The following is a 19,826-nucleotide window of genomic DNA, read 5'->3' as shown; positions in this document are numbered from 1 at the left end:
CTTGCAAAGACCCTGATGCTGGGAAAAATTGAAGGTGAGAGGAGGAGGGGACGACAGAGGATGAGATGGTTGGATGGCATCACCGACTCGATGGACATGAGTTTGAATAAGCTCCAGGAGTTGGTGATGGACAGGGAGGCCTGGTGTGCTGCAGTCCATGGGGTCACAAAGAGTCCAATACGACTGAGCGACTGAACTGAACTGAACTGATAGCCTTTCACATGTCTGATGCTCATTGTCTGCTGTGTCTTTGTGTAGCATGTGTATAGCTGCTTGTGTTTTCTCCTCAGCATCAGTCTAGCCCATGTTCTCCCAGTTCCACGGTAAACATCCATTCCCCAAACTGCAGTCTCCATGGTAAACAAACAGGAGGTGTAGAAGTCACCTTGAGAATAGGGTTCTCAGGGGAACCTGGTGTGATATTTAAGGGAAACCTGTTTTGTAGACAGAAAGTTACAGCATCAGTAAGAATGGGTGGCTCCTGTTGGATAGGGAGGCGGATTGGGCACACGCCAGGACAAAGTCAGGTAAGTTGACCCAAACCCAAATCTTAAATTACGCCAGTGAGAACAGTGCAAACCTGGGAGCAAAATGAGCCCAAAGACAAAGCAAAACTGAAAACAGAAAAGACAGAGCAGAATAAAAGGTGCTGAAGAACCCTTATTCTGTTCTTCTCTGGGTGGCGTTTTGGAAGGTCCAGCCGCAGTTTGCTGAGTTGAACTGAAATAAAGCAAGTCTTAGACAGTGTTTACTCAGGCCTTATCCTCAAATAGTTCAGATTTTAGAAGGCTCCAGCGCCCAGTGTTTTTATACAATGGAGTGTGTTTATATCGTTTGACCAAGGGGGGAGCACAGAATTCTTATCATTATTACTTTGTTTGCTTCAGCTGTTGTCTTTCTTTCATTTGAAACAAGTCCTGAAAACAGTGCTCCTTGGGGCATGATAAGTACATTAAAGGTTTCCTTCCCAGCCCAGGTGTCTGTACTGCGACTAGACTAGAACAAAGTACCATTGTATTGTGTATGTAAATCGTGGGTCGGAAATGCTCTCATAAACCCCTCCTGTGCCTGCAGACAGCGGCCACCTTGTAGGGCCGTGATCTCGTGATCACGTGTTGTCTCGTGATCTCGTGTTGCTGACATGTTAAGGGTTAAGTGGAGATGGGAACACTGGCGCATGAGTTGTTGCCACCCCAAACTTGTGAGGAGCTGGGAACATGTTGAAACTGGACATCGAGCCGCTCTGAGGGGAGATGCATGTGTGGGTGAGGGTCAAAGTGAAAGAGCCTTGGCTAAAGACTGACCTTTCCGAGAGTCCCTTGGTGATCTCACTGTGGTGGAAAACCACCTCAGTTGTGGTGCAATTTTTTGTGCAAGCACAATGAAAATCTGCCTTATGACTGCTTTGTTAACTTAATATTTTATCCCAAACATTTTCCCATTCTGTTCTTTCCCCAGTTTTCATGGTGCTGTAATCGACATGTAGCACAGTGTACATTTGAGCTGTAAGCTCCATGCTGGTTTTCTGTCTCTGACATTGATGTCTTCGCTGACATTTTCTGTTCCCTGTGCCAAAAAACGGAAATTCATCATATTAGAATTTTCAAAGCAGTTAGTTCAAGAGGAATCTCATGGAGTAAATGGTGGCATGGTTGGATGCTCTATGACCATGTGATTGGTGACTATCATTTTGGGACCCAGACCCTGAAAGTAGATGGGGTGCAAGATAACAGGTATCACACTCTGAAGAAGGGGATCAACCAAAGTGAGGCTGGGAACTGAGTACCAGAGACCCAGAGTTCAAACTGAGAAGTGGAGACTACAGCACTAGGCAGTCTGGTTAGAACCAAGAATGGGGAACCATTCACATGGTGATGGAGCAGATAAAGGTGGCCCTGCAGAATGGCAGCGCAGACATGGGGCATCCCAGGCTCCTGCTAGTGTCCCCAGTCCCAGATATAGTCAAGAGCAAAGGTGATATGACGTGTCGGTGCAGGGACGCAGCAGGCATGACTGCCCAGCAGACCCCAGGTTGATTCCAAACCCCAAGGAGTAGGAAAAAACCTGGGGGTTGGGAGCTAATAGGCGGAAAGTTTGGGTAGTGGTCCAGGCTCTTTGTAGAAACCCTGCCTCTGTTGGCACTATCCCAGGAACTCACATGGGCCTGATTGCTTGAGTATACATAGGGTGAGGGATAGGGTATGGAGAATTCTCATCTAGCAATCATGGATCTATCCAGCAGCAGGCTGGGTAGAAACCAGGCTGCAGTCAGTATGGAAGCACGTGGAAAGAAATAACAGGGCTAAAAAGTTACATTTTAAGATTTAAGTCTTGAGAATAAGAGCCTCTTTTTTGAGCTTTTCAAGTTTTCGAGTTTCAAATAGTTCAAGTTTTTCCAGAACCTGAGATTTATGTCTGACTTACTGGATGTTTTAGAGGCAGGACTTCCCTGACAGCTCAGCTGGTAAAGAATATACCCGCAATGTGGGAGACCTGGGTTCAATCCCTGGGTTGGCAAGATCCCTCGGAGAAGGGAAAGGTCACCCACTCCAGTATTCTGGCCTGGAGAATTCCATGGGCTGTATAGTCCATGGAGTCACAAAAAGTCAGACACAACTGAAGGACTTTCACTTTCAGGCTTCTTCTTATCCTTTATCTCATGTCAGTTGATGATGTTTCCTTTGTTTAGCTTCTGTCAGATTTGCCATAAGTAATACAAAAAAGTTTAGACTGGCAAAAGAGTATAGGATTATAACAGGATAAATCAGGGAAGATGATGAGAAACCACAGAATTTGGAAAAGACAGTCTCAGGAAGATGAGAATTAAAGTGGAGCAGATATGTTCCCTTAGTTCAGCACTCATGATTATGCAGAGAGAAGGATGTGGGAAGAGTACTTTTGCCATTTGGAGTCTTGTTTAACTGCATTCTCTTTTTGAGAGAGGATACTACTACTAGGGCTTCCCTGGAGGCTCAGTGGTTAAAGAATACAGCTGCAATGCAGGAGACACAGGTTCGATCCCTGGGTTGGGAAGATTCCCTTGAGAAGGAAATGGCAACCCACTCCAGCATTCTTGCCTGGAGAATTCCACAGACAGAGGAGCCTGATGGGGTACTGTCCATGGAGTTGCAAAGATTTGACCATGACTGAGCATGCCACTACTTAATAGAAAATATAATTGATTTCCTGAAATTCAAATTTGATTGTCTTTAACTAGGTGAAGATAGATGTGACCCTGAAGAGTTAAGATATTAATTCATTAAACAAATATATATTTGATATCTACTATTTTAAGGACTATGGTGGACAAACAGAAAGCATCCTGCATGTGTGGAGCTTGCGTTTTGGTAGTGCAGGTATAAAACACAAAATAAATAAAATACATAGCATGTCCCATGATAGTAAATCCTTCAGAGAAAGAAGGATTATTTGTGTGTGTTGTGGAGGGAGCTGGTTATGGTTTTCAGCAAGGTGTACAGCATATCTCACTGAGAAGGTGATGAGTGGAAAGCCCTGAAGCAGGGGTGCTGGAACAGACTCTTTGGAAATCTAGATGAAGAGCATCCCAGGCAGACAGAAGTACATGAACAAAGGTCTTGATGTGGGAGTTGGTGAAATGTTTGAGGAAATGGAAGGAGGTCAGTGTGACCGGAGTAGAGGGAGGGGTGGTGAGAATAGTAGCTAGCAGGGACTTTACAGGTGATTCCAAACACTTTGGTTTTACTCTGAGTTGGGAACTTATTTGAGGATGTTGTCTGGGAAAAAAAAAAAAAAAAAAGCACAACCTATCAGTTGAGAGTTATGTTTTATTCAGTGGACTTTCTTAAGACTTCAACCCCAGGAGACAGCAACTCAAATAACTCTTAGATATTGCTCTGAAGAGGCAAAGGGGCAAGCAAAGATATACAGAAGTTTTTGCAACAAAGGACCAAGTGGTCAGTCTTAATGAGAAAATACCAGACATCTCAAATTAACGAATTTAGTGCTTTTTTATGTAAGAGAAGGTAAGAGTCTGGGCTCACTGAAATTACCCCTTTGATATGCACCTTAGCTCCCTGGGGCCTGTATCCTCTGTTTTTTCATCCTGCGTCTCCTCAGGTACACCATCGGGGTATCTGCAGCAGCTGCCTGTCTGATGGGCTTGGCAGTGGGCAGTTTGTCTCCATCCCGAGTTCCCTCAGGGCTCACTGTCCAGGAGGCTGCCATGTGATGGAACATCCTTTGTTTACTGATATGGCAGTCAACATTTGAGTTCTCAGGAGTAACCCTTGGGAGAGCTTCCCTGGTGAATCAGACAGGAGTGAGGAGGAAGAATTTCTGGAATGATGACCTTGAGAGGGCAAGAAGGGGTGGTGGGGTGGGTGTCCCCCCATAGCTGTAGAGACAGTTTATTCTTAGGGACAGGAGGGAGGCCAGCCTGTTGGGGCCCAGGTGGAACAGTTCAGTAGATTTACTAGTAGGAGCTTGTTGAAGTTTTTACTTGATTGCTTCCCATTTACCAATGAAATGGGAAACAAAGCCTAGCTAAGGTTGAGGAAGAAAAGAGATGAAGAGGTCTGAAGAGAGAGAAGTTATGAGACAGTCATCCGAGAGTGAATGCACTGGGTAATGGAACATGATTGCCTGGCGGCCCTAAGAGCCCACTTGAGGTCAGTTGTTTTTCCTATTCAAGTCCAGCTTGGTGGGAGCAGGTGTGGAGTAGGTAGAATTTGATTTAACTTATTTGGGGGTCAGTTCTGCAAAGCAAGACCAGGATGAGAGAGTTGCAGGGTCTTTGTAACAGTAGAGGACCACACATGAGGAAGAAGAGACAGTAGGATCAATAGATTTAGTCTGTAGTGGATTTTGGTAATTTTGGGAATTTGTGGTATTGAAGAGTGAACTGGAAAGATAGGAGGCTGGAGTTGGAGAGTCAGATGTATATAATTGAAGAAGTTGCAGTAAGTGGTACAGAGCAGGTCTGGGCTGTGAGCTCAGGAATGCATGGCTGAGGAAGGGTGGAGCCACAGGGAAAGGGTGTGGGAAGGATTACATTTGTGGAGAGAGAAATCCCTAAGACTTACGTCCGGAGTAGTGTGTTGGAGAAGTAATAGTGAGCCAGGGCTTAAGTCTCCAAGGAATAAGGGGCAATCAATAGACAGCTGCAAAAGGAGAGCACTGGAGAGGCTAAAGGAAGTCTGGAGAGTAGCCAGAGGGAAGCTAAGAAACAGATGAAGTGATGAGTCGTTTAAGGTGTTGTGTAGGGGTCGTCATCTCAGGATTTCTCAACCTCAACACCACTGACATTTTGGTCTTGATTTCTCTTTGTTGTGGAGGCTGTCCTGTGCATTATAGAATGCTTAACAGCATCCTTGGCCTCTGTCCACAAGATGCAAAGGACCCTCTCCCCAGCCAGATAGCTCCAGACATTGCTCAGTGTCCCCTGGAAACAAAACTGTCCCCATTTGAGAGCCACTGAGTGAAATGACCAACCTAGACAGCATATTAAAAAGCAGAAAAAAAAAAAAAAAGCAGAGACATTACTTTAGCAACAAAGGTCCATCTAGTCAAGGCTATGGTTTTTCCAGTGGTCATGTATGGATGTGAGAGTTGGACTTTAAAGAAAGCTGAGCACCAAAGAATTGATGCTTTTGAACTGTGGTGTTGGAGAAGACTCTTGAGAGTCCCTTGGACTGCAAGGAGATCCAACCAGTCCCTCCTAAAGGAAATCAGTCCTGGGTGTTCATTGGTAGGACTGATGTTGAAGTTGAAACTGAAATACTTCGGCCACCTGATGCGAAGAGCTGACTCATTTGAAAAGACCCTGATGCTGGGAAAGATTGAGGGCAGGAGGAGAAGGGGACGACAGAGGATGAGATGGTTGGATGGCATCACTGACTCAATGGACATGGGTTTGGGTGGACTCTGGGAGTTGGTGATGGACAGGGAGGTCTGCTGCGGTTCATGGGGTCACAAAGAGACACAACTGAGTGACTGAACTGAACTGAGTGAAATGAATACTGAAAAGGCATTGAGGTCACTGGTGTCCTCGGATAGAGCTGTTTCTCGGGAGTGTGGAGATGCTCCTATAATCCATGTTAGGGCGGATCATGGAACAAGGAGGAGAAAAGAAGGTAGAAAATACCGAGCTCTCTTTCAAGGAAGGGGTTTGACTCTGAAGGGCTCAGAGAACTAGAGGAGAATATGAAGGCCAGGGATGTTTTTTTTCTGTCAAATGGAGAAACTTGAACAGGTTTTAATGTTGATAGGAAGGATCCACGTGTGAGGAACTGTTGACTCTAGAGGAAAGCACAACTTTGAAGATGGCCGTGGATGGTTTGTAGATGTAAAGGAGTCGGCTTTCCGCAGGAAGGGCATTGTCTCCTGAGGCACAGGGGCGGTGGGCTGATGCTGCTTTATGGCTTTGATGGGGAGAAGCTAAGGGAGTTCCCATCTGACTGCTTCAATTCTCAGCTGCTGAGAGTGAAGAGAAAACTAAGTGTGAGGAGTCAGCATTTTGAAGTACTTGTGGAGAACTGGGGACCAAGCTGACCTGGAGAAACTGAGGAAAAAGTGCTAGGCTTTCTGAAGGCCCATGTGGGGCCGAGGACCCTCAATTTATGATGACGCCAAGCTGCCCTGCTGCGGCTTCTCTCCAGCATCACTCAGACACCGAGAAAGCACATAGCCAGCTTTAGCCAGAGTCGGAACTTTGCTCAGTGACCTTGATGGAAAGAGTTCTGGTAAAAGGAGTATTACTGAAAGGATGACCTGGTTATGGAACCTTAAGAGAGAAGGAAGAAAAAGAGGATCAGCAGATTAATTAGAAAAAGTCATGGGACCTCTGTGGTCACTGTGAAAAGAAAAGATGTTGTTGTCTTCAGAAAGAGGGGCTCTTGAGTAGGTGACTTTGGAACAGAAAATGTTTCAAATGATGACAAGGCCCAGGGTGGGACCTCGGCGGTGAATACATGAAAGGGAGAAGGCCGTTGGAGATGAAGAGTCTGGTTACTGAGAGGCCGCTGTGCGCTGGTCTTATCTGTGGATGCAGATGTGCTTCTGGTCTGATGGGCGACCTGGAACAGAGAGGGACAGTGTGAGCTGGGGCCAGATTTGCTCTGAGCTAGAAGCAGCAGCTAAGAAGTAGGGGATGCCAGGCTCTAGGAAAGCCTAGGGGTATATTCTACTTGCATGGACCTAAAAGGAGCTATTTTTTCCCCCGAGAACACTAGAGAGTGATGATCTGGAAGTGAAACAGAGAACCAGGAAACTCAGTGTTTCTGTCCCTGAGGTGTGAATGCTGTGAGGGGAAAAATCAGAGTCAGCTGAGTCTACAGAGTTTTGTTTCCATGTTTTGATTCAAAATGGTTGGTCAAGTTTTGTTTCAAAGTAGGCTCAAGGATCAATTTTCATCTTTATTTCCTGCACTCTCCCCCCAAATCCAGACTTCATTTTGGTTTTTTTTCTGGTCTAAATGACCCTGAGGCAACTGAATTGGTGCTGGGTCTATTGAGAGAGAATATGGTTTATTTTATGGTCAATCCAAAGTCTTCCTTGGAAATCCCGAGAAACCCAACTTAAGTCCCAAAGACTGCCTCAGACTCCAAGATCTTCAGGATTGAGAAGACTGGGAATAAAGCTTCCATTCAAGTATTTCTATTCTCTTGTGCCTTCTGCAAATAAACAGACTGGCTTGGCCTTGTAGCTTTATGGCACTAAGTTCACTAAACTAAAGGAGAAAAAAAAAGCACAACTAAAAAAGCATTTCTCCAAAGAAGACATACAGATGGCCAAAAATCACATGAAGAGATGTTCAACAGCACTAATTCCTAGAGAAATGCAAATCAAAACTACAGTGAAGTATCACCCCACGCAGGTCAGAATGGCCATCATTGAAAAGTCTACAGACAATAAATGCTGAAGAGGGTATGGAGAAAAAGGAAACTTCCTACACTGTTGTTGGGAATGTAAATTGATATCCCCATTATGAAGAACAGTATGGAGGGTTCCTTAAAAAACAACATAGAGCTACCATATGATCCTGGAATCCTACTCCTGGGCATATATCCAGGAAAAACCTGTAAGTTGAAAAGATATATGTACCCCAGTGTTTGTTGTAACACTGTTTACAATAGCCAGGACTTGGGAGCAACTTGAATGTCCATTGACAGAGGAATGAATGAAGAAGATGGGGTACATATATACAATGGTGTATCAGCCATAAAGAAGGGATGAAATAATGCCATTTGCAACAATATGGATGGACCTAGAGATTATCATGCTAAGTGAAGTGAGTCAGAGAAAGATAAATATCTTATGGTATCACTTATATGTGGAATCTAATAAAAATAGTACGAATGGACTTATTTATAAAACAGAAATAGAAATACTGAAAGCAAATTTATGGTTACTAAAGGGGATATTGGGGTGGGTTGGGGCAGAGAGTGACAAATTAGCAGATTGGGATTAACATATATTCATTAATATATATATAAAATAGATAACTAATAAGGACTTACTGTGGGCTTCCCTACTGGTGTTAGTGTTAAAGAATCCACTTTCCAATGCAGGAAATGCGAGAGACACAGGTTCAATCCCTGGGTCAGGAAGATCCCCTGGAGGGGGCCATGGCAACCCACTCTAGTATTCTTCCCTGGAGAATCCCATGGACAGAGGAGCCTGGTGGGCTACAGTGCATAGGGTCGCAAAGAGTCAGACACAAGTGAAGTGACTTAGCGCACAGTACAAGAGCCTACTGTATAGCACAGGGAACTCTGCTCACAATTTTGTGATAACCTTTATGAAGCTGAAAAAGAAGGTGTGTATATATGTGTATATGTATGTGTGTGTGTGTATATATATATATATATATATATATATATATATATATATATGCGTACGTGCCTGCTAAGTCACTTCAATCGTGTCTGACTCTTTGTGACCCCATGGACAGTAGCCCTCCAGGCTCATCTGATCTTGGCATTCTCCAGGGAAGAATACTAGAGTGGGTTGCCATGCCCTCTTCCCAGGGATCTTCCTGACTCAAGGATTGAGCCTGGGTCTCCTGTGTCTCCTGCATTGGCAGGCAGGTTCTTTACCACTAGCACCATCTGGGAGGCCAGACACACACACACACACACACACACACAACTAATTCACTTCGCCATATATCTGAAACTAACACAACATTGTATGTCAACTCTACTCAAATAAAAAACCATTTAAAAAGAGGGGATATCACCCAAACAAAGGAATGTTAATTTGGCATAAGGATGGTCAAAATGGAGAAGGAGATCAACGGTAAATAGACTAGTAAGATTTCCTAAATTGGTCCATTTGCTGTGGTAGAAATTCACAGGGCATTTCGGTGTTGAAAGCTTTTTGTGCATTCAAGAGAAAAAAAGTGATGGTGTTTTTCCTGAATCTGGAGGAAGAGGATCTACTCATATGTTTTATGTGATTGATTCAGAAGCTGGGGCCTAGGAGCAAAAGGCAGTCCAAGACACAAACATTTGAGAAATTTCTTTCCAGGGCACTTCTTTGGAATGCAGAGTGTATTTTCCCAGAGAAACAGTCATCAATTGTGAGTGGGCTTCTATACCCAGCCAGGTCAGACTTGATAAACGCAGCTGAACACCGAGTGCTAAGAAGTGTTCATTCTGTGCATTAGCACTGATCCTCTGGAATACTCCAACCTTATTTTTTTTCCATTATTGCTAAAGCAGGGCAAATAAAACTAAGATGCAGAGTGAGTGAGTGAGTTGAGGCCTGTGAACAAATGCTTAGCATCATGAAAGAGAGAAGGACAGACTTTGAGTTATGTTAAACCCTGAAGAAGCAGTGAGGAGTCCCACACCTGAGGAAGAAAATTTAATGGTACATGATGACACAGAAGAAAGGAGCTCGTCAGCTTCTAAATGACTACTTTTGTCTTTTCTGCTAATGAAGGTCATCTTTTGATTGAAATGGCTCAAGTTCTAGTATGGAGCTATAGAAGCCCACACCGCACTAGACAGTTTTAGAAAGGAATACAATTATTCCAGAGCAGTTTAAGCTTCCTGACTAGAAAAATTATGTATCTATCAGGGCATTAAAAGAGCTTATAAATTGGTTCATGGAACCACAGCTGATAATCTTGGGGTCATATGGGGACCAGGACAGGTGCCAGAAGAATAGAAAGAGGGGCAAATGTGACAGTCTTCAGAAAGGGACGGGGTTGGGTGGAAGTTGGGCATGGTGGACTATATTCTGATAAATGGAGACACTGAAGCTGGAGCATTTATCTCCAGGCATATTACAGCTGAGGTTTTCTTTTTTTTTTAAGCAGATGGGTTGTGACTGTTAAAAGAAAAGGTCATCAGGAACCAACTTGAGTTCAGTAAAACAGTAAAAATAAGTCATAAAAATATATCATGTCAAACTGACAGCATGTTCCTTTTCTTTGCTTTTTCTTTTTTTTCTTTTTTTTCATGGGCATTATTAGGCTTTTAGAATAGGAGAAAGCTGCAGACATTTTGTGTCTTGAGTTTAGCAAGGTGTGTGGGAAAATAATCATTTTTAAATACAGATTGAAGAAATGTGGGCCTAGTGAGAGTGTGCTTATCTGGGCAATTGATCTTGCCAAGACTGCGGAATAAGGATGGAAATCAATTTCTAGAGGAGACAAAAATCAATATGAATTAAAGTCAGCTCCAGCTCCTAATTCGTAAGTACCAGTTGCCTAAGGAAAGATCACAAGAGCTGAGGCCAATAACTGATCACATGAAGAGGCTGTAATTAAACTCAGTATGAATTGAGCATGTAATAACGATGTCAGAAATTTTCTGTGAATCTGGGTTGCATTCATACCTATCTGTCCAAAACCAAGAAATTACTAGACTTCTTCTGTTCAATATTGGTGAAGCCACCTCCCCATCTGGGTGCTCCATTTGAAGGGAAAATGTATTGAGAGGAGAAAGATGAGCTTGGTGGTGGATCCTGACCCAGGCAAGAAGATGACAGCAGGTACCTATTTTGACAGTGGTAATAGGTGGATGATGGTGTAAAATATGGTATGAAAACCTAGGGATAGAAGATATACATAGGCAGACAGATTTCATCTCAGGAGAAAGACGGTCTCGTAATTGAGCTACCTTGGAGTTGTTCACAAACGGACAGACTGGATGATGGTCTCGTCCAGATGATGAATGCTTGGCCAAGCCAGCAGGGAAGGAAAGGAAGGGCATGCATGGTTTATGTGCTGCAGGACTTGGTAGCTGATGGAAAGTGGGGAAGGAGGGAAAGAGGATGTTTCTGGGAACGTACCATTTAGCCAGTTACATTTGGCTCATGGATGCATCTGAGTCACTGTTGTTTTCTTTTTTATTTCCTTAATTCAACCTATTGTCATCAGCAGCCAAATTACATAATTAATTAAAACCCTTTCCTTCACAGAACAGTGTTCATTCTACCTGGTTTTAGTCCCATTTTCAAAAGCCCTTGACTGTAAAATGCTTTGTGAATTGCTCTCCCACAGTGCATCCCATTTGAAATTCAGCAAGCTATCTGTTATCTGGGGAATGTCAAAATTAATTTGACAAAAACATGCATGAGGAAAGCAGGGAGCCCTGGGCATTCTGAACAAAGATGTGATAGCAGTATTTACCATGGAACTCATTTGATTATAAGTCATCTAGAAGCAGATCGCAGTAATGGCCAGAAAAGCCCACAAAAGCAAAAGAATTGAGTTAAAGCTGAAAAGTCTGCCAGTAAATGACCTGACCGTGCCATGACCTAAAAAGCAGCACTAATGTAAAAAAGTTGTAATAAAAATTTAAAGAGAAACACAGAACTTGGTGGAAATGTAAACACAATATGAATTCACAGGATTCCTAGAAAATTGAAAAGAGGAGCTCAGTGAGATTTCAGCTGTAGCTGACCCTCCTGCATTTTGAACTCTTCATTAATTTGGAAGGCTTAAGGACTTTGGAAAGAGGATTTAAAATTCTTTCATTCCTGAAGTCTTAATACGTAACTGTAGTTTTTCTTATTTCAACAATAATAATAAAAAGTGCATTTTTACTCTTAAGTCTCAAATATATTCCTTAAGTCTGTCTCTGGTTTGAGGAAAAAAAAAAAAACCATGAACTATAAATATGCTTTTACCCTGAAAACCCTAATGGCTCCTTCAAAAAAGGAAAATGTATTTACAGTTCCTTCTCCCAAGTCACTTTTTGAAATGTAGATTAATGCGATCTGACAGATTGAAATGGCTACTGAAGAGAATTTTCATTGATTATAATGGACAAACCAATAATATGGATCTTTACAATGTTAATATGAATTAAAACAAATCAAGTCAAGGCCATACTTGAAGCCGGAGTAAAATTTGACTGTGAAGTCCAAATCCATTAGAATAAAAACACATGATGAAAGTTTTGACAGATCCTTTAGTGATGCTAATGGTATCACCACCCTTTCATGAACTTCCATGAGCCTCAAGTGTTTTTAACAAGTAAACTAAGTAAACTGTCATGTGAAAGAGGAAGTAAGAAAGTTGAGAGAGGTGAATGAGAGGAGGCACTTGTGTAACTTTGAAAAGTGTTATTTTTTTGAAACTTTTTTTCTTTTTTGTAAAAGAAAGTCCTAAAAGCACCCCTAGGAAACTAAGCATGATGGAATTCCAGGAGATTGGAAGCCCTCCATCCCTTCGCAGCTCTGCTCTCAGGCCCTTGGGGAAAAAGTTGATTTTCCTTTTAGAAGCTCAGTCTCCTCATGTATAAGTTCAGTTCAGTTCAGTTGCTCAGTCGTGTCTGGTTCTTTGCGACCCCGTGAACTGCAGCATGCCAAGCCTTTCTGTCCATCACCAACACCCAGAGTCCACCCAAACCCATGTCCATTGAATCGGTGATGCCATCCAACTATCTCATCCTCTGTCGTCCTCTTCTCCTCCTGTCCTCAATCTTTCCCAGCATCAGGGTCTTTTCAAATGAGTCAGCTCTTCGCATCAAGTGGCCAAAGTATTGGAGTTTCAGCTTCAACATCAGTCCTACCAATGAACACCCAGGACTGATTTCCTTTAGGAGGGACTGGTTGGATTTCTTTGCAGTCCAAGGGACTCTCAAGAGTCCTCCAACACCATAGTTCAAAAGCATCAATTCTTCGGTGCTCAGCTTTCTTTAAAGTCCAACTCTCACATCCATACATGACCACTGGAAAAACCATAGCCTTGACTAGACGGACCTTTGTTGCCAAAGTAATATCTGTGCTTTTTAATATGCTGTCTAGGTTGGTCATAGCTTTCCTTCCAAGGAGTAAGCGTCTTTAAATTTCATGGCTGCAGTCACCATCTGCAGTGATTTTGGAGCACGGAAAAATAAAGTCAGCCACTGTTTCCACTGTTTCCCCATCCATTTGCCATGAAGTGATGGGACTGGATGCCATGATCTTAGTTTTCTGAATGTATAAAAGAAAAATCAGCAGTAGGTTTTCTCACAAGAGTGTCGTTCAGTGACTGCACAGGGGTTGGAAAGCATTTTAGCTATCTGAAAAGTGTGTTCATAAAATAATAATACAGTGAGAAGTCTTATCTAACATTTATGGATTGACTTAGAATCGGCAAAGCATCTTGCAGGTGCCGGGCTAGCCAGCCTTGCGGGGGCCCCAACCCACATTCTTCAGCCCAGCCAAACCCTCCTTCTGCTCTTGCAGATTAAATCAGACTTTGTTGATCTCAGGAATTGGTTTTGCTCTCCTTAGAGCGAGCTCACAGGAGCATTTGTAGCTTTTGCTGTTAAGAAAGTAGTCACAGACACTTTGGTGCCTACCAAACGATCTCTGGGTTGAGAATTAATCATGCCTGGCAGTATCACAAATACCAACAGTGCAGTCTGTTAATAAATACATATAGAGAGCATTTATTAACACTTGCTGATAGTTTTCAGTTGAAATAAGAGCTACTTAAATTATGCACTGTTTTGAATAACCACTATCAGCTTCTCTAAATATTGCAGTAAAATTTTTATTTATTCCATCACATAATAATTCATTAATCAGTGTGCTTCAAAGAATAATATTAAGCTGTATATCTCAGTGTTTGCCCTCAAGACCAAGAGTGGGTATACTGTTGCCTGTATGCCCTGCACACTGTATTATTATCTGACAGATGTTAAATCATGTAACTGATTCTGGTTGGTTGGCTGGGTAAAAGAATGTAAGACGGTGTGCTGTGTTTGATGATTTTCAGTGGCACTTTATAGCAAAGGTGCCAGAGGAGTTCAGCTTGGACTGTAGTTCTCAACCTTGGCTGTGCGTCAGACTTGCTAGAGAAACTCTTTTAAAACATGAACGCCCAAGCTCCCCCTTCATGTACTAATCTTGCTCTTGTCTATGTTTATATACAGAACCTGAGTATGTTTATATAAAGTTTACAAAGTTGACTCAAATGTGCAGCCAGGTCTAGAATCATTGTCTTTGAAAAATCAGGTTTGTCTTTTTGAAGAAGGTGGTATGTATTGCAACCTTGAAGAGTACATTTTATCAGGTGCTAAAATCTGTACCAGTCAAGGTTTTACCATAACGCAGAACTCTTAGAATATCTAGACACAAACACACACGTGTAATCATACGTATGTATGTATGTGTTTGGCTATGTCTGTATGGGTGTATGGGCTTCCCAGGCAGTGCTAGTGGTACAGAACCTGCCTGCCAATGCAGGAGGCATGAGAGACGCAGGTTTATTCCCAGATTGGGAAGATCCCCTGGAGAAAGGAATGGCAACGCACTCCAGTATTCCTGCCCAGAGAATCCCATAGATAGAGGAGCCGGGTGGACTACAGTCCATAGGGTAGCAAAGAGTTGGACACAATTGAAGCAATTTAGCACACACACATACACATACATGTATATACACAAATGTACATGTATGTATATATATTAATACACACATACAGAGAAATATTTATTACAGAGACTTATCTCAAGGAACCTGCTTCCACAACTGTGGTTTCTAATCTGTGGGGCACAGAGGCAGGAAGGGCAGGCTGGAAACCCTTGGGTAGGGGCAGACACTGCAGTCTAGAGACGGAATTTCTTTTTCTCAGAGAAGCCTCTGTTTTTTTCTTAAGGCCAGCCAGGCCTGCCTACATGAGCCCCACTTAGATCATTGAGAATAATTTCTATTCCATAAAGTAATCTGATTACCACATCAGTTAACCACATCTACAAAATAAGTTCATAGCAACTCTTAGATTCATGTTTGATTGCTTAAGTTCCCTGGTGTCTCAAGATGGTAAAGAATCCACCTGCAATGTGGTAGACCTGGGTTCGATCCCTGGGTTGGGAAGATCCCCTGGAGGAGGGCACGGCAACCCTCTCCAATATTCTTGCCTGGAGAATCCCTATGGACAGAGGACTGGTGGGCAACAGTCCATAGGGTCAAAAAGAGTCCTACACGACTGGGTCACTAAGCACAGCAGCACGGAACCCAGGCAAGGTCACCCATAAACCTAACCATCTGGGTAGATATATTACTGGAGGGTATCCAAATAGTATGGCCTAAGTCAAGAAATGAAAGTGGAAGAGAGTGAGGTATGTTCAGTTTGTATCCAGCACAAGGTTGATCTAGGGAAGTGGAAGAAAATGAAGTTAAAAAGTTAATTCTGTGAACTTATAGTTGCCAGGGAGGGAGAGTGGGGAGAAAGGATAGTTAGGGAGTTTGGAATTGATAGGTACACACTGCTGTATTTAGAATGGATAACCAACAAGGACCTACTGTATAGCACAGGGAATTCTGCTTAATATCATGCCGCAGCCTGGATGGGAGGAGAGTTTGGGGGAGAATGGTTACATGTGTACGTATGGCCGAGTTCCTTTGCTGTCCACCTGAAACTGTCACAACGTTGTTAATCGGCTATACCCCAGTATAAAATCAAAAGTTAAAAAAAAATGAAAAAGATAGTTTAGGGTAGACTGTGGCAGTCTCCAGCTAAGGGTCTGGACTTCTGAACTGAGGAGACAGAGCTGTGTCTAGGGGCAGCACTGACCCGGTCCCATCTGTTCTGTGTCTGTGCTGTCCAGTTAGTCACACGTGGTGGGAGAGACTCTTGGAAGTGGCTAGTGAGACAGAGGAACTGCATATGTAATTCCGCCTCATTTTAATACAGGTAAATTAAACAACCCCATGCAGCTAGTAGCTGCTGTATTGAACAGTGTAGCTGGAGAGAGATCAGTGTGGCATGGGTATGTAGGGGGCGTGAGAAGGAGAAACAGAACATAAGCTGTCCAGTGAGCAGCCTCCTCTGGCAGTCCCTGTGCGGGGGTGGGTGGGGGGACAGAGGAAGAAGGGAGTCAGTTTACCGTGTGGTTGCCCCTCTCTCCGTCTTTCCCACCACTTCTCTGCCTTCCCACTATCTGTTCCTCTCTCACCCAGGCCCCGCCCATCTGTCCCATGTCCTCAGAGCTCACCCAGACTCACCCACTCTTCTCACTGACTTCCTCAGATTCGATGAAAAGCTCTGTGTTAACACCTCCCAAGTTTATACTTGCAGCCTCAGCTCTCTCCTCTCAACCCCAGACCCCTGGCATCTCCACTTGGAAATCTTACTGATTCATAATCTTTCCCCTCTAATTGTATTTCTCTTCCAGCTTTTTGAATTTTGGTAAAAGTAATCTCCATCCTTTCAGCCACTTGGGCTGGAAACCTCAGAATCTTTCCAGCCGCTTACGTCTGACATGCGGATTCAGCCTGTCCCTGTCTTCTTGCCCCCCGCAGAAGCGTTGCCACCTCTCTTTCCGGGACTCACACAGTCCCCTGTGCACACTTCTGCCATCCATGATCTACTTTCTGAGCAGTTTGTCTAAAAAGAGAAAACACATCAATTTGTTTCTTCTGTGATGTGTAATAAAATTTTCCTCCTGATGCTTTAGCTATCATATTATTAAATGCCATAGGATAAAGGGTTAATTAACTGTAGTTGATTTATTTAATAATATTTATGCATTTAATATTTCCATAACCCTGTAAAATAGATACAGTTGAGAAATTTCACTGAAAAATCTCTTGGGGCATATATTCCAGTGAGAGAGACAGACATTAATCAAATAATTACACAATTAAAATTGTGAGAGATGACATTTAAAGATGAGTATAAGGTGCTCTGAGAGAAAGTCAGAGAGAGACTCAAGCTACAAGGAAGGTCAGGAAAGGGATCCATAAAGAGTCAGGAATCATGGAGAGGGAGTCAAGGAAATTTAGGAGGTGGAAACTACAGCTGCGGAGATAGGGGAAAATACTTGGATGGAACAACATAGTCATTCAAAATGTCAGTGAGGGTTTTCTCTCCCCGCCGGCTGTGGGCAACTCCGGCTGGTGATTTGCCCGGGGGGCCTCCGTGTGCTTGGCCAACGGCCTCTGAGACCACCCACCGGAGTACCCCAGGAGCCGGTGGGCGGCAGACCTCGCCAGGGACCCTCCAGCGGGCCCAGGGGGGCAAAAGTGGCTCTAAATCCAGCACGTGCATACTGAGGCAAGTTAATGGATTTACTATGAAGCACAGAAGCGGATAGTGCCAAAGAGCAAGCAGTAACTGGTGCACATTTAGAGAGCGGGGCGGCCTTTTCTTCTCCCACTGCTGCTGAGATGGCGGAAATTAGTCGAATTCAGTATGAAATGGAATACACCGAAGGTATTAGTCAGCGAATGAGGGTCCCAGAAAAATTAAAGGTAGCACCACCAAATGCTGACCTAGAACAAGGATTTCAAGGAGTTTCAAATGCTAGTGTGATTATGCAGGTTCCAGAGAGAATTGTGGTAGCAGGAAATAATGAAGACATTCCATTTTCAAGACCAGCAGATCTTGACCTTATACAGTCAACTCCCTTTAAGCCTCTGGCTCTAAAAACACCACCTCCTGTGCTTACTCTGAGTGAAAGACTGCTAGATTTTCTGGATTTAGAAAGACCTGCTCCAGCCCCTCAAAATGAAGAAATCCGTGCAGCTGGCAGGCTAAAAAGAGAACGCTCTATGAGTGAAAATGCTGTTCGCCAAAATGCACAGCTGGTCAAAACTGACTCCATACCTGTGTTGCGTGGTGGGTGTGCTGCCGCCGCTTCTAATCCTCATCTTGACAACGTCAGGTATGGCATTTCAAATATAGATGCAGTGATTGAAGGAACTTCAGAAGACATGACAGTTGCAGATGCAGCTTCATTAAGACTACAGATAATCAAACTAAATAGACGTCTACAACTTCTGGAAGAGAACAAAGAACGGGCTAAAAGAACGGGTCATGTATTCAATTACTGTAGCGTTCTGTCTGCTTAATAGCTGGCTCTGGTTTCGCCACTAGAGGTAACCTCAGCTCTCAGAAATATTGTCTCAACAGCTGGAAATATAAAGAATTTGCAAACTTAAAAAAAAAAATGTCAGTGAGGGTTAATGTTAGTGAGAATTTCCTGGAGATCCAGTGGTTAGGACTCTGCACTTTCATTGCCACAGGGACACAGTTTCAGTCCCTGGTTGGGGAACTAAGATGGCACAAGCGACATGGTAAGGCCAAAAACAAACAAATGAAAACATGTTAATGGAATATAGTAGCTGACAACTGCATTGGGATAGAGCATAATCTTAAATTTTCCAGACCACCTGGAACAGCCTTTGGAAACTGACAAGGCATGAACCTTGTCTATTAAACACTTTGACTTGACTATATTATCTCAAGGCAATTCAGCAAGTATCTGTTGGCCTACTTTACTAGTTGTTATAGGTTAAAAACAGTTCTTTTCCTTCACATTATAATCCAATTAAAATTATAGTATGTGGGCTTCCCTTGTGGCTCAGCTGGTAAAGAATCCGCCTGCAATGCGGGAGACCTGGGTTCGGTCCCTTGGTTGGGAAGATCCCCTGGAGAAAGGAAAGGCTATCCACTCCAGTACTCTGGCCTGGAGAATTCCATGGACTGAATAGTCCATGGGGTCACCAAGTCGGACATGACTGAGTGACTTCACATACTCTATATGGTATCATACAGTTACAATTTATATAATGTAAAATTAAGAGCCAGAATGAATGTTATAGAACAGCAGTTCTAAACTTTTTATATTCTTATACTTTATGCTCTTAATAAAATATTGACCCCCAAGAGCATCTTTAACATGGACATATCTATCTGTATTAAATAATTGATAGTATTAGAACTGAAAAATAATTAAACAATCCATAAGAAACTCACAATATGAAAATTTTTTACATATGAAAATATTTTATGAATGTGACTTTTCTAAAACAAAAATTAGTAAGAAGAGTGGCATTATTTTATATATTTTACAGATCTCTTTAAGATAAGACAGCTGTTTCTTCTATTTGAGTCTTTTAACTTTATTTAAAAGTTGCAGTATGTTGTTTTGATTGAAGTATATGACATAGATGCAGCCTTACAGAAAGAGTATTTTAAAGCCTTTTTAGGTCGATGTCAATATTCTTCTTTGATGCCACATTAAAATTCAACAAGTATTAGTTCTTAAACATTGCATGTGATACGGAATGCAAAACCATTTCAATGAGCTTTTGTGTGTTAAAAGCCTGTCTTGCATCTTATTTATGTGCCTGTTGTCCTTCGCATTACCTGTTTGGAAAAATGTTTGTTCTTTTCTTCTGCCCATTTTTTAAATTGGATTGTTTGTTTTTTGATGTTGAGTTGTATGAGCATTTATATATATTGATTATTAATGCCTTATCAGTCATATCAATTGCAAATATCTTCTCCTGTTCAGTAGGTTGTCCTTGGGAAAACCTTTTAAGTGTAACTCGGCCCCATTTGTTTATTTTTGCTTTTGTTTCCTTTGCTTTAGGATATGGGTCCAAAAAGATA

At 42.7% G+C, this 19,826-nt stretch overlaps 2 protein-coding genes across 2 annotated transcripts in view; both read left to right on the top strand.

Annotated features, from left to right (window-relative positions):
- ANO6 (anoctamin 6) overlaps positions 1 to 19,826 on the top strand; it is a 134,118-nt gene that overhangs the window by 4,636 nt on the left and 109,656 nt on the right. The window lies entirely within an intron of this gene.
- Positions 17,597 to 18,280, top strand: LOC138078963 (mitochondrial fission factor-like). The gene is made up of 2 exons (XM_068971748.1): positions 17,597 to 18,039; positions 18,094 to 18,280. The coding sequence occupies exons 1-2, from the start codon at positions 17,597 to 17,599 to the stop codon at positions 18,278 to 18,280; spliced, it is 630 nt and encodes a 209-aa protein (XP_068827849.1).

Source organism: Capricornis sumatraensis, chromosome 4 (genome assembly GCF_032405125.1).
Source record: "Capricornis sumatraensis isolate serow.1 chromosome 4, serow.2, whole genome shotgun sequence".
Taxonomy (NCBI): domain Eukaryota; kingdom Metazoa; phylum Chordata; class Mammalia; order Artiodactyla; family Bovidae; genus Capricornis; species Capricornis sumatraensis.
Note: the sequence above shows the minus strand (reverse complement) of the source record. Positions and strands in the feature narration are given on the sequence as shown.